This window comes from Triturus cristatus, chromosome 1_2 (genome assembly GCF_964204655.1).
Source record: "Triturus cristatus chromosome 1_2, aTriCri1.1, whole genome shotgun sequence".
Classification (NCBI taxonomy): domain Eukaryota; kingdom Metazoa; phylum Chordata; class Amphibia; order Caudata; family Salamandridae; genus Triturus; species Triturus cristatus.
Window position 1 is genome coordinate 939,500,023 of NC_140580.1, and position 25,688 is coordinate 939,525,710.

At 45.1% G+C, this 25,688-nt stretch overlaps 1 protein-coding gene across 2 annotated transcripts in view; it reads right to left on the reverse strand.

The window, feature by feature from the left end:
* Positions 1-2,821: 2,821 nt before the first annotated feature.
* The window catches only part of FBXO2 (F-box protein 2), a 111,777-nt gene continuing 88,910 nt past the window's right edge, over positions 2,822-25,688 (reverse strand). Inside the window, exons 5-6 of one of the 2 annotated variants that reach the window (XM_085615385.1) lie at positions 9,520-9,658; positions 2,822-3,388 (exon numbers count right to left, since the gene is read on the reverse strand). In XM_085615385.1, the coding sequence (XP_085471511.1) occupies positions 3,254-3,388; positions 9,520-9,658 (274 nt within the window). In that variant the 3' untranslated portion in view covers positions 2,822-3,253. The remainder of the gene's footprint in view (positions 3,389-9,519; positions 9,659-25,688) is intronic. The other variant, XM_085615389.1, reaches the window with a different exon arrangement.

Below are 25,688 nucleotides of genomic sequence, written 5' to 3' on the forward strand. Positions count from 1 at the left end.
CACAGATCCTATTACAAGTCAAACTTTAAACAAGCATTTGCAATGCAATAGGTCTCGCAGTTGTGAGAGTTTGAGCTATTGGCATTGTAAATGGCAATGCCTTTTATTGACGTGTTGGTTTTTAAAACATAAATAAAAGGCATTGGCATACTACCACACAGACACACTGAAGCTTTTGTATGCTGACACCCAACAGAGCCATCTTTGTCACTACTTCCCCAAAACCAACAAGCACTCCCCAAACTGCTTCCTACACACTATACATGTATGGCCCTAAACTGGCTCCATCTTATAGGACGGTGTTCTTGAAGGTCTTGGCTTTTAAGCCAACAGCTGCAGACAGGCGCACAACGCCCATTGGGCTCAAAGGGCTTCCAGCCCACCAGTGTAAACAAAATGGAAAAAAATAGTTTGTGCTGGATTGTTATTGTGGGTATGGCATTTAAGAGATTCACTGATCATTAGAAACAAACAGGGAGGATCAGGTTAAGGTAGCCGGTCAAAGGGCACCTAGGTCTTCCTTTTCCCTCGTGGTGCGACTGGGTAATAGCTGCCCAATAAAAAGGCAAGTCATGTGGCTGAGGAGATTGCTTTTTACGGAACCTCTACGCCAAACAACTACTACCTCATCATCAGGGTAGTGTAAGCGTGAGACAGCCTGGCGAGCAGCAGAGTACCTGGTTCGTAAATATGGCATGAAAACTCCGGCCAGCAAAGATCACTCCCAGTGAGTTCAAGCAGAAAATAAACAGATAAAGTGCTGACCTGTTGGACAACCCCAGGATGAAAAAGCAAAGTGTGAGGTAGCATGGCAAGGAAGGTTGTGGACAACCTGCAGCACATATATACAGAGAGGTAGCTGTTCGTACGGGTGCAGTGCAGGGGAGAGTTAAGAGGTGGCAAGTACGCAGCGGCCGGTTTTCATTTCCTGGATCCACTTTACTGCAGATGGTGCAGAGCAACTCTTTTCGGTTTGTCAAATAAATAGTCTGGCCTGCTGATTCAGGGTGCTGCCGGTGATGTGGTTGTCTTGCCTTTACCTGTTCTTGGTGGCTGCAGTTGATGGCGGCTGCGCTGCTCTCCTGCTCCTCCCGGTGCAGCTCCAGCGGCGCTTCCACATCCAACTGCTCAACGTGGCATCCAAGGCCCAACCCCTGCCGCACTTCCGCCACGGACAGCGACGAAGGACTAACCTTATCAAACATCACGACCATGATAAAATGGTTGTTACCTGGCCGCTATATGACCGACAAGACCGGTATTTTGATGTTAAGGTAAACTAAAAAAAACAAAACAGAACAACAACAATAGTTTCCCAATGTAAAACACAAAGTAGTTTCCCAATGGAAATAATATTCTAAGGCACCAAATGTGAGAAAGAATCACATTATCCATAAATGATTATTAACAAGAAGCGGGCTTGCCTTGCTGAAAGAAGAATACACATTAATTTAAGCCAAGCGAATTGAGTACTAATAGCGTTACATGGCTGGGGGCGCCCTTATATAGTTAGGTGAGTTTATGACATAGAAGCAGGTTGTGCCTAGGCGCAAGTCCAGTCTGAACTCCTATAACACTACTTTCAACACTGTAATACCGCCGTAAGGCGAGAACATTATGTATCCCAGCAACTGCAGCTTGTGACAACAGTCGTACGGCAGATATTGCGGCCATGTTGTGATGGTGCTGCTTGGCCCGTCTCATTGAACAGATTTTTATTTAGTGCATTTTTATAAAGCGCGGACATTACCCGAAGGTGTCAGAGCGCTGTCAGATGATGGCATTTTCAGTCTTCGCTGTTCACATGTAAGTGGTCAAGAGAGACTTCGCTTTCTGCTTTATTAAACAAATAAAGCCAGACCTTTCCGCTCAGACACTAGCAGAAATACCATTCCGATTTGGCGGCCACAGATTTCTGGGGTTTGCTTAGTCTCCTGGCGAGAGCAATGCAACCCAAGCGTCACTTGGCAGGATGGGCTTAGCACTCCGTGTCAAGCCCGAGGTCTCGTCGGCCGAGGCAGGAAGGCAGAGAACCGGCAGCGGCAGTGGTTTGAAGCAGGTAGGGGAGGTGCCCAGAATACACAGTGCAGGCAGGCAAGTGCCCCTGTGGCAGCGCAAAGTAGCGCTGGGACACAGCAAAATCGGTGCCGTGCAATGGCCGCATGCGAGCAGGGGTGGGGCCGCGAAGTGCTCGCCATGCAACCCAAGCGTCACTTGGCAGGATGGGCTTAGCACTCCGCGTCAAGCCCGAGGTCTCGTCGGCCGAGGCAGGAAGGCAGGGCAGCGGCAGTGGTTTGAAGCAGGTAGGAGAGGTGCCCAGAATACACAGTGCAGGCAGGCAAGTGCCCCTGTGGCAGCGCAAAGTAGCGCTGGGACACAGCAAGATCGGTGCAGTGCAATGGCCGCATGCGAGCTGGGGTGGGGCCGCGAAGCGCTCGCCATGACGTTTTCGTTTGGCTTTTTCTGCCGTGGCCTCGCCTGCTAAAAGGTTTCTTATCTTTATGGGGCCATGTGTTTGGCATAAACGGTGACGCCGGCCAATGGAAAAGAGGGGCGGGGCTTAATGCCCTTTACTAAAAAATCCCCATCTTATTAAATCTCGCCGGCGAGACCTAAAAAGGAACAAGACAGGCATGATAAACTTTAGAGGAAGCACAACAGGTAAATGAGAAAAGGGCATGACAGACACAAGACAGAAACCAGCAGAGAAATGTGATGCAAACATAAGAAAGCAGTTTACAAGAGACTTTACGGTCAAAAATAATAGAGACATGAGAGGAGTGCCTAGAATACAGATACAAAAGACAAGTGAAAAAACTATGAGGTGGGAAACACATGAAGCAGGTTTATTTAGTGTTGTTGGACAGAGACAGCTTCTGAAGTAACATGTGTTAGGTGCCCAGTGGGCTAGCAGGAATGGAGGCCTCAGCCCCCTCGTTGCAAGCTAGCACACAGATCAGCAGGCACCTCGATAGTGAAGGCTGGAGCATTCCTTCGGGACCCTTATGCAGGCATCTCCTGGGCACTGCAGCATTGTGCAAGGATCAAAGCGTGCAGAGGGATTCAGGTAAGGCCCAATCCATCCACAGGTCATTGGAAGACTCACAGGGAGCAGTACACTGCAAGAACCAAAGGAAGGGAGGGCTACAGGAGTGAGATCTTGGTGAACAATGCACCCCAGCACTGGAGGTAGGTAGGGCAGCCCCTATAGCAGCAAGCCTTGGTACCTCTCCTGAGTTCCCATCTGGGAAGTCTATGGTTCAATAGTCACGCTGCTGTTAGTGATGCGGACTCCAAACCATCCTTTCCAGTACAGCGAGTCCTGCCCCCCATGCTGGAACCGAACAAAGCGCACCCCAGGGCCGTAACCGGAGAAAGTGTGTGATATCTGATGGAGAGAAAAGACAGAATACACTGTTAATCTCAGCAGCATTAAAACTCTGAGCTCAAATATGCAGGTAATACCAGTACCTTCTAATATCAAAACGGAAGTGGACATTTAAAGTTACCTTTTTCCCACACCCCTACATGAAATTGGTGGCACCGTAAAGCTAACATGACCCAAAGTCTGAATCGGAATAAGCATGTTATGCCACCAGCACTTTCTTGTTAACCATAAATGGTGGCCTAGCTAATGCACAGTAGCTGTTGTAACCTCAAATTGTGACAGCCAATACAGCATAATGGGGAGTCTCCGACAATACATCATCTCACTGAAAAGCGAAAACAGTGGTTACTTTAGGGACAGGTTCTGGGAATGGCTCACCCAACGCAGTCCTCCCGAGCTTTAGCTTCTCCCTCCGACCCTCTATATCTCTTGGAATTAAATTCTAAACCTCCCCTCATCTCCACACTTTCTGCATTTCACCCTCATCTTCTAAGGTGTGACTTCTTCCCCACACCTCTTATTTTCCTTAGTAACACATTTCAAGGTTTGACTCCACACTTCCGAACTTTCATATCCCTCTCTAACATATTTCAAGGCGTGGCTCCTCTCTCTCTATTCCTCACCAACACCTGCTACGGCTTGGATCCTTACTCCAAACCCTGAATATTTTTCACAGGCCCCTGCTAAGGCTTGACTCTTTACTCCAAGCCCTGAATATTTCTCACAGGCCCCTGCTAAGGCTTCACACTTTACTCCCATCCATGAATATTTCTCACAGACATCTGCTAAGGCTTGTTTCCTTACCCCTAACACTGAATATTACGCACATGCACCTGCACTTGCTAAGGCTCGTGTCCTTACTCCTAACCCTGAATATTTCTCACAGGCATCTGCTAAGGCTTGACTCCTTACTCCCAAACCTGAATATGTCTCACAGGCACCTGCTAAGGCTTCACTCTTTACTCCCATCCATTAATATGTCTCACAGGCACCTGCTAAGGCTTCACTCTTTACTCCCATCCATGAATATTTCTCACAGGCACCTGCTAAGGCTTGACTCATTACTCCCATCTATGAATATTTCTTACCAACACCGGCCAATCCTTGGCTCCTCTCTCCTAACACTTTATTTCTCTCACAAATACTTGCTAACGCTAAAAGCACCTGCTGCTGAGTTCCTCCTGTACAGCTTTCAGGCAGCCATTAAAATGTCAAGATAACTCTTGTGATTAATGTTCCAGCTACAGAGTTTTGTCTAGGGTTAATAGGCCTGCTACAAAGAACAAATCTGTATTTTATGTTGATAGCTGAGTGAATTAGTAAAGCCAGCTTTTACCTGTGCTTTTAAACAAATAAAATGTATGTGAGAAAGGGGCTATGGAGAGATGAAGGGCACATTTGCCAGGTGGTAGTGAGGGAATCTGAGGAGGAGGTCAGGGGGTGGGGGGGGGGGCGCCAAAAAAAGATTGTTGCGCCAGGCGCCATCAGCGCTAAAGCCAGCCCTGCTCCTCACTGCCACCTTCTACTTTGAACTGAAACTGCTCATTCTGGAGTATGTGGAAATGATCTTTCCAGGTGTATCTCCGATGAATGCAAAATATGCTGCAAAATGTAAGACACACCGAGCAAAGGTACACTACAGCATAATATAATAATATGCATGCTATCCTTGTGCACTAATTGCTATGACATCCGCAAATCTTGTGATGGCAGTTTGTAAGCACTACGTTGAATGCTTCTGTGATGGCCGTTTGTATGATGGGGTTCAGTTTGTGCCAAGCCATGTTTCAGGCATGAATAGTATGTCTATGCAATCTGTGCAGAGTAGCTCTTGAAAGATGTGTCTGTTTAGCAAAGGATATTACGTTAATGAGTATGCATGCAGTGCAGTTGTGTTGTGTACTTGAGTGATGGGATGTAGGAGGTCGCTTGCATGTGTACCGGCTGCTGATTGCATGTGCAGGTTTTTGGAATGTGGTGGCAGTCATAGCTCTAAATTGAACTTCACCTGTATGCATGTGTATTTATTATTCATCTACTTTCTGGAGATGTGTTGCTTCAGATTAAATGCTGTTCTTTCAGAATAACCGTGCATACCACAATCAATGGTAGGTGAATATTAAGTGGGGTATTGCTCTGTGCGTTTGTTGTTGTGTAACATGACTGATGTTGTTAGAAATGGGGTCTCTAGTTGGCAGTGATTTGTACCCTGTCATAGTAGGGACCCTCACTCTAGTCAGGGTAAGAAAGTTACATCCTCAGACTAACCCAGACTCACCCCCTTGATAGCTTGGCAAGAAGAGTCAGGCTTATCCTCAGAGGAAATGTGTATAGTATTTGTACACACACAAAGTAATACAGAAAAAACACCACAAACGTTCTCCATAACCGTTTAGAAAAAAAGCCAATATTTATCTGATTAAAACAAGACCAAAATGACAAAAATCCATGATCCACAAGTTAAGATACTAAATTTCAAGGTAATATAAAGTTATAACTAAGAAATGCGTGGTGCTGGGGAGGTGAGGTGAGGAATCATTATAGCAGGTGACGCGTAGGTTCCTTACTGCTATGCAGGTAATTGGCAGGTAGGCATTCGGTGAAGGTGTGCTGCACAATTTAGGTGATGCATTGCTTGTAATGACTAATGCGTCGGTTCTTGGAGGTGGTGCAGGATCATTGAGCCGCTAATGCCCTGTGGCGATGTGAGGCGTGGGGGGTGATGCATTGATTGTGAGTGTGATACCTCAGTTCCTGAAGGCCAAGTGGTGTCAGTGATGCGTCGATGTCACAGCACGATGTGTCGATCTTGCGGCATCGATCTCAAACCACAGGCGCTGGTGCAGTGAGTCACAGATGTTGGTGATGCAGTGCTCGAGACTCATGCAGTGATGATTCTTCGGGGCCCTGTGGCAAAGTCGGAGCTTGCATGAACAGGGACCACGGCTTCGGTGTAGGCAGTGCTAATGCAGTGATTCTTGCAGGGGTACACCAATTTCAAAGTGACGCTTAGAGGTGATGCATGTTTTTCTTCTTGCAGCACCAAAACTCACTTCCAAGGGCCCAGAACTGGAATTGGCACCACTATGCAGAGCAAGGCTCTCAGCAGAGGGGCCCAGGTGCTGGCAGAGGAAGTCTTTGATGGCCCTGAGACTTTCAACAGGAGGCAAGCTCAACTCAAGCCCTTGGAGAACCTTGGAAAGAAGGATGTAGAGAGAAAAATCTTTGCAGTGCACAGGTCCCTGCCCTTCATGGCCCAGGGGCTAGAGACTTCTTTGTGCGTGGGCAGGCACATCCCTATTCAGGTGTCAGTGTCAACTCCTCCCACCACTTTAGCTCAGAAAGGCCCATCAGTCTGGTGATGGGCCATCAGGATATGCAGGGCACACCTTAGCTCTCTTTGTGTGACTGTCTAGCGTCAATGCACAACAGCCCATCTGTCACACTGACCCAGACGTGTAATCAGAGACAGGCGGAGGCCCAGAATGGTTAAAGTAAGAAAATGCTCACTTTCTAAAAGTGGCATTTTCAGACTTGCAACTTAAAAACCACCTTTACTAAAATAAGTATTTTTAAATTGTGAATCCAGAGACACCAAACTCTAATTTTCTATCTGCTCCCAATGGGAAAATACACTTAAAAGATGTTTCAAGGCAATCCGCATTTGTATCTATGGGAGAGATAGGCCTTACCATAGTGAAAGATGAAATTGGCAGTTTTTCACTACCAGGACATGTATAACACACCAGCACATGTCCTACCTTTAACCTCTTCGGTGCTTTTGACGAGACCAGCTCGTCATGAGTCATGGTGGAGCTGTGCTCATGACGAGCTGGTCTCGTCATAACGGCTGGGCTCCGCCCATGCGCGATTAATTCCCCACCTGTGCGGGCAAATTAATCAGTGGGCGGGGTCGTGACGAGACAAGCTCGTCATGAGCACAGCTCCACCGTGACTCATGATGAGCTGGTCTTGTCACAAGCACTGCGGTGCCACGCTCACCCCCTGCCCCCCCGCACCGTGGGGGAATTACCCCCGCAGGGAAGGGGTTAAAATACACTGCACCCTGCTCATTGGGCTGCCTTGGGCCTACCGTAGGGGTGATGTATATGTCATAAAATGGAAAGTTTGGGCCTGGCAAGTGGGTACACTTGCCCAGTCAACATGGCAGTTTAAAACTCCACATACAGGCTCTGCAGTGGCATGCCTGAGACATGTTTGCAGGGCTACGGATGTGGGTGGCACAATCGATGCTACAGGCCCACAAGTAGCATTTGACCTACAGGCCCTGGGCACACCTGGTGCACTGTACTAGAGACTTACTAGCAAATCAAGTAGGCCAATCATGGATTAACCAAATACCATTACATTTTTGACATAGAGCACTTGCACTTTAGCACTGGTCAACAGTGGTAATGTGTCCAGAGTCCTAACACCAGCAAACACTAATTTGAGCACACAGTCAAAAACAGGAGATCAGAAGCAAAAAGACAGGGGAAACCACACTAAAAGATGACAGGTCTAAGAGCTGTTGAATCAGCTGGTAAGTGTTCTGTTGTGCACTGAGTTTCAATCTGTAGGTCAAAACTACAGGCAAGTAAAGCTGTTGTGATGTGTTATGTGTTGTTTGGCTGATGTTCTGGGTTCACATGTATACTGTGTGTATTGCTTCTGCTGTGGACAGGTGTAACGGTGCAGGAAAATGTTGATTGCCATAGTCAGTTTGTTGCGAAAGGTGGTGTGTTTGTGCAATTGGCCTGACTATTGAGGTGGCTTGTGGTGATGTAAGTGGTCTTGTGGTTTAATGATTGAGACACACTGTTTAGCTTTAGCTGTTTAGCAGTTCAGCTGTAGCTGTCTAAAAGACTTCATGTCATCAATTCTTTAACAAAGTTCGAAAAGAAATACAGAGAGAGAGAGAGCAGTTTTTTGGTCGGCCTCCTTCAGCCCTTGGCTTTCATGCATTTTTCATAATTTGCTAGGGCTTGAGTGGGTGGATGGGGTGTCCATCAAGGCCATGGAATTTTGAGGATGGTTACTTTGCCCCATTTGTGCTCCCATTAGATTTTGATGTTATGGCACAAGTAGTACTTTTGGTACACTGTAAATGCAAGATTACGTGTAGCTTGTATCTAAAAGCCGGTATGTGTTCTCTGATGGATTTACTTTGCTGATCAGACATTAATATTGCTGATTTGGGGGTTTTTGTTTAGGAAATACTGCTGTTAGGATGCCTTTGCACTCACCCTTCCACATTTATTTTACTTTGGGTACTTTGCATGATAACATATTGTTGGATTTTCTGCTTTTTTACCTCACAGAAGAAAGACATCTGCACACAGGCTTTCTTAAAGATGCAATGAAATTACTGGCCCTTTGTTGAGCCTATATCTCAACCCTGCTCATGCAGTCTGTTAAGCAAAGCCTACTCCCACTGTCCTATTATTGGAGCCTATGATGCAAATTCAGCATGGGATCTTCAACGCCCAGCTATTTCCAAGCACGTCTATTAAAAAAAATCCAGATCTTTTGTCTTTGCCGGTGCTTTTTTTCCCACTCATTTGCAGTGATATTTGCGTGTAGGTGGTGTTGGACGTGGCTGTTGGTGATCGACCCAGGAACAACTTTTTACCCATCTAGGACTGTTCTTGATTTGTGTACTGTTCCTATGTGTAAGAAAAAGTCTAACTTTACGACTTTCGGTATTCACAAAGCGCATTTACGAGTAGGGAAGTTAGACTTTTGTCTCAGTTTAACTTAAGTTTTGGGCTTAAGTTTAACTGAGACCAAAAGTCTAGCCCCAGTTAAACTTAAGACCAAAACTTAAGTCAAGCTGAGACAAAAGTCTAACTCTAATACTAGTAAATGCCCTTTGTGGATACCCAAATGTCTTAAAGTTAGACCTCGTCTCTGTTTATCTTAGTGAGTCGGGCGCTTGGTTTCTCTGTTTCATGGCGTAAGGCTGTTGTGTACTATGGACCTAAGGGATGCATTGTCTCTCTGCTTCTGTGCTGCCAGAGCACAATGAGAACTAAAAGTGTCCTTGAGGGATTCTTTTCAGTAAGTATGGAGAAGGTGTGAACTCTCTGGTGATGTGCTTGCTGGCTCTGCTGATGACCCATTTTGCTCACCTTATTCCAGCTGCCGTCGCTGAATTGTTCGATGGTGATGGGTCCATCGGTCTTGAATTCTGCCAGGACATCATGATTCTCTCCCTCCAGCTGCACACAAAGATCATACAGGCAACCAGCATCAGTACGAGCCGCATACCTGCAAATACAGGGGCACCAGTGTGTTCATACAGCATGGGGAACCAGGTCACTACATTTGCAACAACATGTTGATCACACAACACACTGCTTCGTCACTGCGCACACAGTCACACTGTGATCAGAAATCACCCAAAGCCAAGTAACTGCACTCACACCAACATTCTGATCATACAGAGCCTGGTGGGTGCCAATACACTACAAACAGTGAAATGTCTGACCAGCAATATTCTACATCCTCTTAAAATACTATTGAAAGCAGCCATCATGCTCTGCGTTGCCTCGCCGAAGCTTCACTCACCTTTTGTATTGGTATGAAATGAAATGGAGAACTTTCATGTGCAGGGTTAAGTAGTGCAAACCTAGCTATAAATCGATGGAGAGTTATTTGTCGTGGGAGGAAGGATACAATAAGCGTGGAGAAAGTCAATTCACAAAAGTCTGTGGAGCACTGAGAGAGCCTGCTCCATCCAATCCTGGCACAGCTCTGACAGCATGAGAGCAGCGCCAGGATTGGTTAGGGGACATGGCTGGGGCTCACTGGAGGAAAGAAGAACACCGGGACCGGAGCGAGGACAGAGGTAAGTGATTTTTATTTCCTTTTTATTTCAATGTATTTTTTGTCTGTATGTATCCCTAAATCGGCCTCATACATTACCGTTTTAAAGTTGAGCATTTTAACTTCAAAAATATAATGTAATACACGTCCGCATGAAGTTAATGTAGTTCACTGTTTTGTCCACCCCACCACTCTCCCTCGCAGGCAGCCACCACTGTCCCACCCCAATAATAGTAATGAGAGGGACATTTGCGACTCTTTTTAAACAATTTTGTTTCTCTACAAGGGCATGAGAATCTCTCATGTCACAAAGCTTGGGTGTGGTCAGAGTACAATGTATAGAATTGCAATGGAACCAGACTGTGCATCGGGTCCATGATGTTAGTTAAAGACGTGAATCTTTAGACAAATAAGCTAGGCTTTAACAGTCATTCTTCTAATGAAGACATAGTTCTATTTTTACAAGGCACACTCACACTTTTTTCCTTAACCTATCCCTAATTCGATAGTCTGAAGTCTTTATAATTGCAATATTGTTATGGTTTTAATTAACTGAAACAATAAAGCATTGAATTGAATCAACATGCACCAATCTATATTCTTCTGCCACACAACATGTCATGTGGAAGCTCACTACATCTCACAGCTTGGCAACATTTATCTTTGCCCAAATTATACCAATATTATAGAATGTTCTCTTGCTGGTGTTCATCACCTCAAAACTCTGGCAATACAATATTGGGGGAATATTCCTTAGTTACCCCACACCATCACCAAATGATGCATTCCTGCCTTTAGAGGGCCCTCTTGTCCACAATTCTTCAAACACTGTGAACCATACACCTTACCACATTTCTGAAGTTGTATTCTGGTATAATATAGTAGATGGAATATCTTCAGCTGGACTAATATGAACTTTGCCTGTACAGCCACTGTTCAAGCATAACCTTAAGCCTTTTCCCATTGAGTGGTGCCTACTGATCCAAAGTCTCTCGCCCATTTATAACTTATCCAAATGTCAAGGATATTGTTAATGTTTTACATATTCAGTATATAGCCTTCTTCACCGTTGAGGCAGATGACAGTCTATTAACCAATGGAGCACAATTCTAGAGGTCTGTTAGGCCGTGCCGTAAGAACATGGACAAGAACTTGAGAATAAATGCATTATCACAACAGTTTAAGCCTCAAAAACTCTGCTGCACTCTGTATGCTGTCCACTAGCTGAGGGCGGAATTTGCACAGTCGCGCTTTGCAAAGCTCCGCAAAAGGTAAAAAACCTCCACGAGCATGCAGAAATTCTGCGAACACGTGGAATTGCTTGTTCGCGATGCTTTTTTCCTGTTCGCAAATGCTGTTTGCGTGCTCGGGGGGAAATATCTCGCAAACACGCATTTTGTGAACGCGAACAAGCCACGAAGCCGCGGAACTTTGGGAGATTCCACGTTCTCCCCGGAACGCAAAATTACCCAAATTCCGCAAATTCCGCGAGCGGAACGTAATTTACTGCCCAGGCCTACTGTCCACTCCATTCTTCATCTCACACTAGGCTAAGCAGAGCAGACAGTGGCGTAGCGAGACCTGTGGCCGCCTGTGCGTGGGAGGGGGCGGTGCTGGCGGATTCTGCGACGGTTGCAGGTAATTTAGGGGGGCTGGAAATTCCCTTGCATCTGCCACCCCGTGACTGCCGCAGATACAAGTGAGTGGTGGGGGGAGGCCGCCGCCCCCAAAACTTGTGTTGCCCGGTGCACCCCCCCCGCACTTCCCTTGCTATGCCAATGAGAGCAGTGACATGGAGACTGTGGAGACCAGACGAGTGGCGGCTCACCCACCAGAGACTACCAGGGGAATTTATGTCCAATCTTTATACTTTATACCTTTAGGAGAAGAATCAGCAGATTCAGTACAAAAAGGGTATCTGCTCAATATACCTTTCCCTGGCAACACTTCACAAGTTTCTCCCACTACTCGCTCAATACCTGGCATTTTCCTCTCAAAATTGTTGTTTTCTTTAAGCCTGTGCAAAATTTAAATTATCACAGTGCAATTTGCATAATTTAAGGGATTTTGCATTACAGTTTTTATGTGAAATTCCAAAATTATGCCATTACGTCACGTCGCATAATTAGGCACCATTCACAGTAACAATTTACTGCAAATTCGCCATTCACTGTGAAATTTTACTACAAAAACATGGGAAAACAGAACTCGAGCAGCTCTTGCTAGCAGTGGTTTTGTTTTTTTGCACTATATGTTTGGTGCGAAATGCATTCTTGCATAAAAATTGACATAAGGATGCATTTCACGCTAACTATAGCAATAAATTACAGATTTGCATTTCACGTAATTATGTGTATTTATGAGTAATTTTGCCACACATTTGCATTATTAAGTGGAAGCAAATTATGCAAATCACTGCGGCATTCCATCACCCGTGCAGATCCCTTATTCTTCTCAAACGAATGTTCTACTCAGTGCCTAATTTGAGCCGGGGGGTTTCGGTGCTTAGCACGGCACTTAATTGTCAACTCCGGCACTTGTGACAGTCTGCACAAGGTGGTGCTGTCTGGCTAATTTAGAGATGACCACAACAACAGTTAATTTTTAATTCATTGTAAATTACAGATGACGTTTCCCTGCCGTCCAAGCCATTCTTATACCTCTGGGTGCCAGAAATAGTCAGAATTGTCACACTTATAGGAGTGTGATGTCTAGTAGTTGTGTTATTACGATCTTTGGCAGCATGGCAGGTGCAATGTGTTGTGAAAGCTGCAGTGGTCACCTGACAAGAACCCTGGCAGATTTATTTATTTTTTCAAATTAAGCACTGGTTCTTCTATTGTAGTAATGGACAACATGATATCATGTTGCCTCAGATCCAAGGAGTTTAGTCTTCAGCCATCACTTTTCATAGAGGATCAAGAGAGAAACATCACTGATAATTGCGAGTCATCTGAGATTCTATTTTACACACCTTATGTGCATGGAGCCAAGGGCAAACATAAAATCTATCCTCAGGAGCGTAACACAGGCCACCACAGCCACTGTGGTGCGGGGGGGCCCCCAAGCTCCAGGGGCCCCCTCAATTTTTGTTACGTCAGTGTCAATCCTGAAGAACTTATAATGGGCTCAGAAATAAAAAGAGTATTTGCACATCTCTTGATGAAAGTCCCTGTGTTAAAGATTACAGGGATCTGTTATCATGAGCTGAAAGCCATTTTGTACTTGCAGCCATTTTAGTTAGCTATGTGCTGGCCATTTGCTTTCTCCCTCTTCCAGAGCCTTGCACATGCTCAGAAGGGCCTAGCTAGTAGAATGCACCTGTTCCTAGTATAGAACTGTCAGGCTGTTCCAACTGATGTCAGCAACTTATTACTCCTCCTACTTGTTGACTGTGCATTTACTGTATGACCATCTATGTGTGTAACTGTTCTCGTGTGTACTTGTACCGCCTTCTTTTGAGCCCCTGTGTGGGTATATAAGGCCCCTGTTCTCTGTACTCCTTAGAATGCCTCCTACAGTGACTTGAGATTACTGTATGACGCAATCTCCCTCTGAGGTTAATAAAAATATGTCTTTCATATTACAGCTTCTGTGCCAATCTCTTCTTTGCTGTTGGTTTAAAGGGACCAGGCGTGTCAGTGAAACCCCTGAGAAGGTTTTGATTTCTTCACCTGGACAAGTCGATCATTCCCGTAGTTGAGGCAACCCTCTTTCAGCTTCCGTATTCCTTCCCTCGGTTTAGTCAAGTTGGATGACTAGTCCAAACAATCATCCATCACTAGCTTAAACTTTCCTCAGACTATCGCGCCTCATTTGGTTTCTGTAGTAGTAATTCACTCAGACGGTGAGCACGGTCAGCCACCAGGGATAGATTTAGAAAGTAAATAGCTATTTTTTTGCCATCTCACCTACCCACAGTGACGGCTCCTCCACTAAGGCGGAAGAACGTTGCCCCTGCTGCTTTCAGCAGTTGAAATAAAGGAAAAATAAGATGATAATAACTGCAGCAACTTTGAGGGGCGGGTGGGGCCGCTCTGCTCACAGAGCAGGGGGGAGGATTTGTAGGCACTCTGTGAGTGCGCAATGACTGATTGGCTGGCCTTCTCGGGCCGGCTAAACAGTCATGCGTACTTTGCATGTTCTCTACCCGGGCTGAATGACAGCCTGGGTGGAGAAAATGCCCAGGCTCCCATTCCCTGGCTGAGTGCTGAACCATGTGCTCAAACCAATCACAACACTGCACTGCAGCATTGTGATTTAGGGGAGCCTGGAAGCCTGGGTGCTTCCTTTTCTGGAGCGGAGGGATGACAACGAGGGACGACGTCGAGAGACGTGGCGAGGAAATATGTTTATTTTTTTATTTTTACTTTACCGCCTTACCTCTACCCCCGCACCCCCGGCTGCCATCCCCCACCCACCTCAGCCACATAAAACTACCAAGTGGTTCTACCCATGTACTTCCATATGTAAATTCAGCAAAGTTGCTAAAGAGAGTCGCCACTGCTCCCGATACAGCAGTAAATCTCCTATGATCCAATACTGAGTGATGAAGTAAGTCCTATAAACCTACTTCTATTGCCAACATGATGGGCCTCCTAAGGAGCAGCACATGCAGTATATACCCTGGATTGCCTGGAACACACCACCTCTTTCAGTCTTACTTCCAGCTCACAGACGTTCAATGTTAGGATTTTAATTCGATCATGTTGCCTTTGCGTCTACTTGCCTTTCTTATAAACCCCCATGAGGCATAGATCGACAAAACCATTTACACATAAATCCCTGCAAGAGTCCTTCTCAAGGAACACCTGGTTGGTTAAAGCAAAGGAGTGAAACCCCTTCTCCAACCCTCGTCTTATTCTTGTGTGATAGGGTATAGAACTGCCCAACCGGAGGAGGAGCCAAGATGGCGACCGGGACGGCAGCGTAGGCTCCCGGCTCCGTGAACCTCCGCACCCCGCACAGATATCCTGCACGAGATCCTTAGCCTGCGCCATCTACCCGTGTTGGTGACCGCGAGCGGCAACCGGCCGTGTGACCCCGAAGTTTCTGGCAGCGGTACCGCCGGAGAAATGACCGTCTGAAGTTTGCGGCCTGTGCAGCCCCGGAGCCGGGACCTCGAGTGAACGCCGTGGCCGGGCGGCAGTGCAACAACAACGGCCTTTGGTGACTGGGTGGGGTCGGACTGCCGGAGTGGTGCGAATATCGGACTGCGCTTCGCCGTGGTCGCTCCTACCACTAAGCGTAGCTGAACGAGTGCGTGCCCGTGGTGGCAACTCCAAGACTCTCCGGTGATTGCTTCAGCCTTCGCCGGTGAGCTGCCCGGACGCCGCCCGTAACTTGTCCCGATTCTTGCGGGCTGCTCCCGGATTTTCGCGGGCGCTGGTCCGTGGTGGGGACGACTGTGGCCCGTGACCACACACCGGACACATTGTTTGCCTGCCCTCGGAACCCAGTTACCAGTGCCATGGAACCCGAGGCGCTTGTGTCTGAGCCCCGGCCCCGATCTGGGATGGACCTACCCAGCGGCCATTTTGGTATGCCAGAGTCCACCATCCTGTACACCGGGTTGCAGCAGGATTGGGAGGGTGCGACTCTGAGGAGCGTAGCGGAGCGAGCGCCGGGAGCTGTACTGGGGTACGGTGACCTTCTCGAGGCTCTCGGTGCCCTTCACTCCACCCTGATTCACGGAGCCTGGGTGTTGGGGAGCAAGCTCGATGGAGTGACATCAGCGTCGGAACAGTTGCCGCCGGCCTATCCCCAGGTACACTGGGACTTCTCCCGCCGCGCACGGGGGGACAGTGTCGTGGCCGCCCCTGTGAATAGTGCACGCCTGGACTCTCCGGACAGTATATTAACGTGCGATCAGCTGGCTGTGGATTTGGTCCGTCCCGGAGGTTTCGGACCTGAGTGGGGGGTGGTGGCCTTGTCCCGTGCGCGGTCTCCGACGACCCAGGCAACGTCCAAGCAACGGTCGCCCGCCCTGGCTGATTCCGCCTTCCTGGGCCTGGTGTGCAGTGTAAATCCTGGCTCGGCATCGGGAAAGACGATCCTCCCTAGAGCTGACTGTGTTGATCTTCAGAGCCCTCTACCCTACCTGTGTGTGTCGCTTCCTGAGTTTTATTGGACACTTCTCTTCCTGGTAATATTGGACATGGCACTGGGACTGGGGGTATGCATGGGTGGGTTTGCAAAGAGTGGCCAAGGATGATGCTGACCCTTCCGAGGTGGTCACCTACTAGGCGGGCGGGCTCGGGAGTTGTGTGCTCTCACGGCATAACTGTTAGTGTACCAAGTGCGTAATGCTCCTTACTCCTCTTTGACAGGGTCGATTTTGTGTTCTTTATTGTTTGCTTTATGGGAAACCGTGTGGTGCGGGAGGGAGAAGCCGGGGGCGTGTTTTGCAGGCCCTCCTCCAGTTTATTAATACTCTCTCTACCCCCCCGTCTGGTGGGGGCTCTTTTCCCACTTCTTTTCTCTGTTTCTTCTATATTTCGGGTCTGGTTCCGGGGCGACAGGCACACTGCTGGGGGGGGGGCGTACTCATCTGCAGAGGTGCAGGGTGGGGGGTTGGGGGGGGGGGATCCTTTAGTCTTTCACCTCCTTTTTCTATGGCCTCCTTTTCTTCTCTTATTCTCCTTTGTCTTTTTCTGGGATCAGCATGGTAGTACTCCTTTGTTGTTAATCACTGCTGTTTCCGGAGTGCCATAATTTCCGTGGAGTTTCCTGGGTCTTGGGGCAGGGGGTTGCAGGCGCAAATGGCCGTGTCATTCCTCCACATCCTGAACTTCCTGTTTCAGCGCCATTGCTTAGATAGACTGCTGTGTATTGTTTACGTTCATCGTTCTGCCTGCCATTTTTCGCTGCTGGGAAACTGTTTGGCACCTGATCCTTCCATCCTTTTCTATTATAAAATGTAAACCTTGATTATCCTAGTCTCCTACTTGGGCTGTTCAGAGACTGAGAGAATGCTAGCGTCGAGATTTTGCTCCCCGAGGTACTGACTGTGATAGACCTGCTTTCTGTTATTCTGATTGTTTAGCGGCCGGCCCCGGGGGTTGTAGGCCCATACGTGTAATTGATTGAAATGTCAATAAAGGTTTTCAAAAAAAAAAAAAAAAAAAAAGAACTGCCCAACCTCAATGCATGAGGTGCCTGCCACCCTACAAAAAGAAACATAGCTGTATATTAGTGGAGCATTGCTATCAACGCTTTCTATTGGCGGAGCTGACCGGGGATTGAGACCCAGTCCTACCTCTACAGACCTGACATCTATCTGTCCAGATTTAGAAACAGTACAAAGTAGAGTAAAATATATCTTACAGATACTATTCATCCTAGGAGCCTGCCCAGGACCCTCTCCAGGCTTTGAAGCATCCTCTGCTCTTCCTAGTTTCCGTGATCTCATTATCCTGTCGAGGCTGAGCACCTTCCCTGGGAGTACCAGCACCAGGATCCACTCCGACAGGAAATCCAGGAGTCCTCTTGAGAAGACAATAGTTCTTGTGGTTTCAGAACCATTGTGGGAATAGATAAGGCGATAAAACAATGGCTAAAACCTTTTTTCACTTACTCGTGCACATTGATTGACAATGTAATAAATAAAGTTTTTAAAAAACTGTGAAATGTTGGGGAGCGCGCGGTGCAACGATCCAAGATGGCCGCCGGATGAGGAGCTCCGCTCGAGCAATGCCGATTCGAGCATGAAGACACCTCTTTAAGGCAACGAAGCTTCGCTTCGAGCATGGATTCGGTTTTTGGACATTACAGAGACTGCTTTGGCAAGTTTTGTTGACCGTAATGAGGTCTTTTTGTTACCGTAATTGCGTATTTTCTGCTTCCCTCAGATGGCGGCCGCCATTTTGTTTTTTCTTCAGTGTATTTTTTTTTCTATTTTTTCGCTGCCACTAAATCTTTATGCCAGTCTCTTGATGTTTTTTGGTGTTACTACGGCGGTGGCTGCGTTACCTCACCTTTTGCCGTCTTTCTGCGCATTTATCTGCTAGCGCTTGGTCTCTCTGGTGGCTTCTGTGGTCTCCTCAGATTGTCTATTCTAGTAATTATTCAAGAGGGAGCCAGTTGTGTTTCCGGTGTCCCAGTACCCTCCGCTGTGTTATATCTTGGTACTATCATCGTCTGCTACGCCTCCTCTTGCTGCTGACTACGCAATTCTTCTGCTGTCCTGCCTGTACTCTGCCATTGTTTATTTCTGCCATAATTGGTTGCGGCACTGTCAGCATGGAAGGTGTACACTCCACCAAACCTCACGGAGGCTCTACTGGGGGGAGGAAGGATTCAAGCAACCCTTCTGTCAAACGCACTAAAAAGGACCCGCCCTCCCCAAATAAATCTCCACTGCCTCTCACTCTTGAGGATATTATGGAGGAGCTGCGACTTATTCGTCCTTTCATCACGGACACTGTTGCCACGCTTCAGAGGTTAGATGATAAATGGTCTAGTATGGAAACGAGACTGTCTGAGGTGGAACAGAGGATCAGTGATGCACAGGATGTTGTTACTAAAGTTGAGACTCTCACCAAAGAAGTTGGTCAGCTCAAGAAAGTGGCGGAAGATTTGGAAAACCGCAATAGGCGCAACAATCTGCGCATTTATGGTATTCCTGAAGGATCAGAGGGGTCGGACATGATTCAATTCCTTAAATCTCAAGTTCTTCAAATTGTTGGCCTCCCGAAATCCTCAGATTTTAATATACAACGCGCTCATCGTCTGGGGCCCAGAAACGCATCTTCTGCATCTAAACCTCGTGGAATCATAGCATATTTCCTCCTCTACTCAGATCTTATGATGATTCTCCAGGCCGCCAAGCAACATAAGCAAATGATCTGGTCTGGGCATAAGGTCTTTTTCACTCAGGATGTCTCCAAGCCTACGGCTTCCCGCCGAAAGGAATTTTTGGACCTCAGACCGGCTTTGAGATCCATGAACGCACGCTATGGTTTAATACACCCTTGTTTTTTCAAAGTGACCTATAAGGAGAGAACTTATAGCTTTGAGGATCCTGCCGACCTGCGGAAGTTCATTCATACCCACAAGGGAGAACTTATGGAATTGAGCAAATCATAGTTGTTTTTCTTTCTCCTTAGAAGTATAGGATTATCCTGTTTTGCTTAAATGTTTTGTTAGGAGTTGGATAGTTCCTGTACTTCTTGTGCTCATTCCTTGTTTTTCCTTTTGTTTTGCAGGATTCCCCTTTGTGGTGTTCTTGTCAAGGTCACCCTTTAGTCCCATCCTGCTGTTTTCAGTGTTTACCCCTTCTGTTGCCGTCTCTTTCCCTAGATGTTTGGTAAGTTCCTTCGCTTGTCCTATTTGATTTTCTTTATATTGTTCTAGTTTTCCGATTTATAGTCTTTCGTCTCTCAGTTTCTTTTTCTATTTCTATGGTGGTTTTTTCTCCTATATGCTCCTTTTGGCGCGGCTGTTTTGGTCTTCGTCGCCCCCTCTCACAGTAATGTTTTTTGTTCAATTGCCTTTCGTGGCTAAAGTCTATTGGCTTTTTGTCACCCTCCTTTGGATGTCTTTTGGGGGTTTCTGTACCCCTGCACCCTTCTCCCTATCATTTCCCTTCTCCTTTTCACTTCCTCCCTCTCTTTGCTGTTTATCCTCCCTTTCCTCATACCTCTTTTTCCCTGTCAGCTTTATTCTTTTGGCAACCTCTTCACTATCTGTTACACACCATACCTCCTTTTTCTCTCTTTCTGTTCATGGTACTTCTTTGTCTTTCTTCCCTTTTATATCTTCACCAACGTATTTGCGGCTGTCGACTGCTCTAATTTCTCTGTCTCTTACTATTTATTCAGGCACATGCGCATTTCATTTTTATTTTCAGTTTACTTCTCTTTCTCTACACTGTCTTAAATTTCATACTCCTTTCTGCCTATCCTTTCTTTCTTTACACAAATGAATGGTCTTCGTGTCATTTCTTGGAATGTTAAAGGAGTTCGCAACCCTGTTAAAAAACAACGTGTCCTATCTCATTTAGCAAGGTTAAAATGTCATGTTGCACTGTTACAAGAGACCCACCTTAACTCTCAAGATTTGTCTTCGTTGCGTAGACAATGGGTTGGTGAGGCATTTTGTTCTCCAGCGGTAAATGGTAAAAATGGTGTTCTAATTTTGTTTCATAAGTCATTATCTGTTCAATTGCACAATGAATTCCATGACACTTGTGGCAGATGGCTATTTTTAGATGTTACTGTTAATAGTACACAATTTTCCTTTTGTAATGTTTATGGCCCTAACGGTGTAGATTTAACCTTTTGGAGGGATTTCTCTAAGCTTCTATCCTCTCATGCAAGTGATAATTTGATTGTAGGCGGTGACTGTAACCAACTAATGGACCCATTTTTAGATCGTAAATCACACACCAGATATGTCCCTAATAAAATGCAAAAGTCCTTTTTTAATGCTATTTCCTCTAGAGGTCTTATTGATTCATGGAGACTTTCACATCCCGACACTTTAGAATTTTCCTTTTTTTCTCCAGTACACTCCTCACATTCCCGTATAGACTATATTTTTCTCACACAGCATTCATTCCAATTTATGACTAATTCAGAAATAGGCTCAATTCTCATATCTGACCATGCTCCGGTTATTACTGATCTGGACTTCCCCTCACCCACTCCCACTTCTAGGCGGTGGCGCTTCAATAATTCGCTCCTCCTGGATTTACAGTTTGTTGAACAATTTACACTTTTTGAAAAGGATTTTTTTATAAATAATCTTCACTCCACTCCTCACTTTCACTCTATTTGGGACTCCTTCAAGGCTGCTGCCAGAGGTTTTATTATTGCTTTTGTCTCACGAAAAAAGAAAACAGCTCTTTCAAAGTCGGCCCAAATTCTTAAACAAATTAAAGACCTAGAACATCTCTACTTCACCACTAATTCCTCAGAATCACTCTCTTCCCTCATCAAAGCAAAAATGCAATTTAACAAGCACTCTTGGGACTCTGCGAGTGCTACCCTCCTCAATTTTCATTCCAAAATGTATGGCGGACGCAACAAAGCTGGTAAGTCTCTCGCTACTTATCTAAAAATTAAAAAACAAAAATCTAAAATCATAACTATTACCGACTCGCATGGAATTCCTCAGCATACTGATGACAAAATTCTCGATTGTTTTGTTCAATATTATTCCACACTTTATACGCCCGAATCTGTTCCCTCGCCTTCTCAAATAGACTCCTTCTTTCAGTCCCTTCCCCGGTCCTCGGATAGGTCTGTAGATCTCTCTTCACTGGACGCTCCTCCTTCAGAAAAGGAGCTACTTAATGCTATTACTCTTCTTCCCAAAGATAAAACTCCCGGCCCAGATGGTTTCACGGTTCGCTTTTATCTCCATTTTAAGGATATCCTTTTACCTCATTTATTTTCTTTGATTACTTCCTTTGTGGCTCAAGGGAAGTCCCAAGGTTCTTTCACTCAGGCTATGCTATGCTTAATCCCTAAAAAAGATAAAGACCCCTCCCTTTGCAAGAATTATCGACCCATCTCCTTGATTAATACGGACTGTAAAATTTATGCTAAAGTCTTGGCCTCTCGTATTAACAAAGTTATCCCTGATCTTACCAACATCTATCAATCTTGGTTTGTTAAAAGCAGATCCATCACTGATAACTCGAGAACCTTCCTTAATATTATTCACTTGGCCTCAAAGATGGACTCCCCAATCGCTGCCATTACCTTAGATGCTGAGAAAGCGTTCGATAGAGTCTGTTGGGATTTTATGTTTGGTGCTTTGCGGTGGCATGGCTTTAGTCCTCCCTTTATTCGTTATGTTAAGTTATTATATTCTGCTCCCTCCACTTCTATTTGGGTCAACGGGTCTCAATCCTCTTATTTTTCTTTGCATAGAGGCACTAGACAGGGCTGTCCTCTTTCTCCTCTTCTTTTCATTCTTGCGTTAGAGCCCTTTTTGGAGAAAATTCGACCTTCATCATTGTATACTGGCTTCATATTTCAAAACGTGGACATTAAGTTTACGGCTTACGCTGACGATATTTTGCTTCATATTTCTAACCCGTCCACCTCTTTGCCCGCACTCTTTTCCCTGTTACAAGAATACTCTCGGGTCTCTGGGTATAAACTTAATATAGATAAATCTGAGGTATTGCCACTTAACAAATTTTGCCTTCCTCATATGTTTCAGGGTTCGGGTTTTGAATGGAACTCAGGCAATATTAAATGTCTAGGTATTCTGTATGCCAGCACCATTAGAGATACGATTAAGCTTAACCAGAAGGATATTGTTAAAAAACTCTCTTCCCTGATAGAACGTTGGTCCCCCCTTTTTTTATCCTGGTGGGGGAGGCTCGCCACTATTAAAATGATGCTTCTCCCTATAGTCAATTTTTACCTTTCAATGCTTCCAATCTCCCTTCCGCTTTACTTTTTTAAAACTATAAACCGTATTTTTACCTCCTTTTTATGGAACAAACGGAAGGCAAGGATTTCTCTCTCTCGTCTTCAGCAACCTAAAGATCTGGGTGGAGTTAACTTCCCCAACATTGTTCGATTTCACTCAGCCTTTACTCTAAAACAGATTTGGCCTTTTTTATCTGACTTGTCTGACCCCCCTCTAACAGCCTGGAGTGCTATAGAACTTGCGCAGCTCTCGCCTTTTTCATTCGTTACGGCTGCCCGGTTATCTCATCCTCCGCAACGTTTTCTTACTCCTATTTTTAGACACTCTAAGGCACTCGCCCTCTCTGTCTTTCGTTCTTCCCTTTCGCAGTTGGAATTTCATTCCTCAATCCCAATTTGGTACAATAAATCCATTAAGATTAATCACAGAGCACTTTTTTGGAAAGAATGGATAGATAAAGGCATCATTACTTTCGATTCCTTACTTAGTAATAATTCCCTGCTTGACTTCTCCGATATTCGCGACTCTTTTCACCTCTCTAATGTTCACTCCTCCCAGTATCCCTTGCTCAAGAACTCTTTAGATCTCTTTATTTCTCAGGGCGCTTCACTTTCTACTGCTGACTCAACCATTTTCCCCCTCCCGGACTTCTCTATTCCCCTAAAAGCTGCTGCTATTTACAAGTTACTTTCCTGTTCTCCTGTAGCAAGAACCAAGTCCAAACTTGAACTCTCCTGGGAATTGGATCTAGCCCAAGAGTTTCCGCTTCAAGTCTGGAACTCTTTATGGTCAAAGTTGCACACTGCTTCACGTTCGGCTAGCACCACACAGACTCTGTATTTTTTTTATAATAAACTTTTTTTTACTCCTTCTGATTTATATAGCTTTAAATTGATTGACTCTAAAAAATGTTGGTCCTGCCCCTCTGAGAACAGTGACTTTTTGCATATGTTTTTTCACTGCCCGTTGGTTAAATCCCTCTGGTCTCGTGTTTGGTCTAAACTGAACGATATCTTAGCTACCGACCACACTTTTGAGATTGTTCATATTTTTCTAGGTGGTATGGCTCCTATATGGAATGTTTCTGTTAATGTTCGTAAATTTATAGACCTATATATAGCCATTACTCTACAGATAATTACGACCAATTGGAAAGACGCCTCCAAGATCTCATATAATGCATGGTGGAATCTATTATGTCATCATCACCGATTGGATCGTGCTTTTGCCACCACTGTACCTCTTCTGATCAAAAAGGATTTGTTATGGTTGCCATTAACCAATTTTCTCTCCCAAACTGTTCCTTAAATAGCTGTTTTTATTTCTTTTTTTTTATCATTTGTTCCATGTTATTGATACAGCTTCTCATAATATGTTTACTCATTTATTAGCTTACTGTACTTATATGATGTTTATTCTGTATAATGGTTGCATTTCCCCCCCCTCCTTTTCTCCTCCTCTCTTTTCTATCCTCCCTACCCATTACTCAAAACCTTAAAATGCTTTTTACATATGTATATTCTCTACCTTTTTATGGCACTTTTTTCAGATTGTATGATTTGGTTTTTTTCTATTGTTCTATTACATTGCCTTGGTCTTTGTTTTTTGTACTGATGTTTTACTTGGATTATGATATTTAATAAAGCTTTCTAAACTTTAAAAAAAAAAAAACTGTGAAATGTTCAAATTAAACTGTTTCATATTATGTATATGTGTGCCAAAATGTTTTGAAATTGACCATTCCGTTTGGTTTTCTAGAATTGGTCGAGCCTTTTAAATTCACAACTTGTATGTGAAAATCTGAATTTAATATGTGACATGTATTTAAAATACATTTAGAAACAAAAATCTTAAATTGAAGGGTTACAGTGGCCTTTATAATCTTTTTCAGGTTTTCATTTTAGATTCAACTGAAAACAGATGTTTGTGAGTGACTTGTCGCATTATTTGAAAATACTGAGGAACACAGTGAAAAATAAATATAGGAACAGGAATACAATTACTGGAGCCCTTTCATGTGTTATGGGCAGTGACAGTAATTGGTACTGGCACTGACATTATCTTTATTGTGCCAAGTCACTGGTTGTTGTTGCTTGCAAAAGTTTATAAAGGCTCCCTAAAGTTCCTTGACTGTCCAGCTGTAGTGTGGCCGAGCAGTCAAGCCTTACTCTATGAGTTAGTAAGGGGTTTAGATTAAGGTATAACATAACAGAAAGTAGACCCTCAAGAAAATGCAAGTAGGTCAAATCCAAGGTTATCCCAAAGTTAATCTCAGAGGACACAACACACCAGTGGAATGCTGTAGGATCAACTTCCTGGTCGTTGTAAGGAGCTCAGGTCAACAAGTCATTTCATTGTTTATTACAAAACCAGCAGTCAATAAATGAATAGAAAATCCAGCTAGGTTTCAGCCAAGTCTAGTACAAGAGTTTAGTTTTATTGCAAGGTAACTCGGCAGGTTTGGGTACTGTTGCAGAGTACAGGCCAAAATGTCCCAATGAATCCACCAACTGGAAATAGAAAGGTTTGTGAGGACCACCGACTTTAGCTAGGCTAATAAAATCAAGGTTTTGCAAATGTCAGCCAATGCCCAGAGTCTCACCTAGCTCACGTTAAGGGATGGGCCTCAGGATAAACTTCAAACTCGACATTAGCTGGTCGTGCTTCAAACGTTTTGAATGCCTCCAGGCTACTGAGATCTACATGGGCTGGCTGCAGGCGAACCATCCTGATGCTTGTCAACCTGTTACAGTAGTTGCTGACAGTTCAGGCTTCCAAAGAAAATTAAAACTTCAAGATATATGCCGTCGACTGACTCAATAAAAGAAAATTGCCACGAGGTTCCTACAGGGCAGAGGATTGCTTTGCAAGGAAGGAAAGTTAACTTATTTCTTTTTCAAAGTCTCCATTTTCAGTATTGTAGAAAATAGAGATTTAAGCTAATATGATATGCCACAAGGATGTGCTCATCACTGCATCTGCTGCAGAGAGGCAATGGAGTACAAAAGACAGAATATACACTGGTTGCTGATTTACAACTCTCCAGAATATGTGCATTGCTCCTGAGAACGTAGTAAGATAA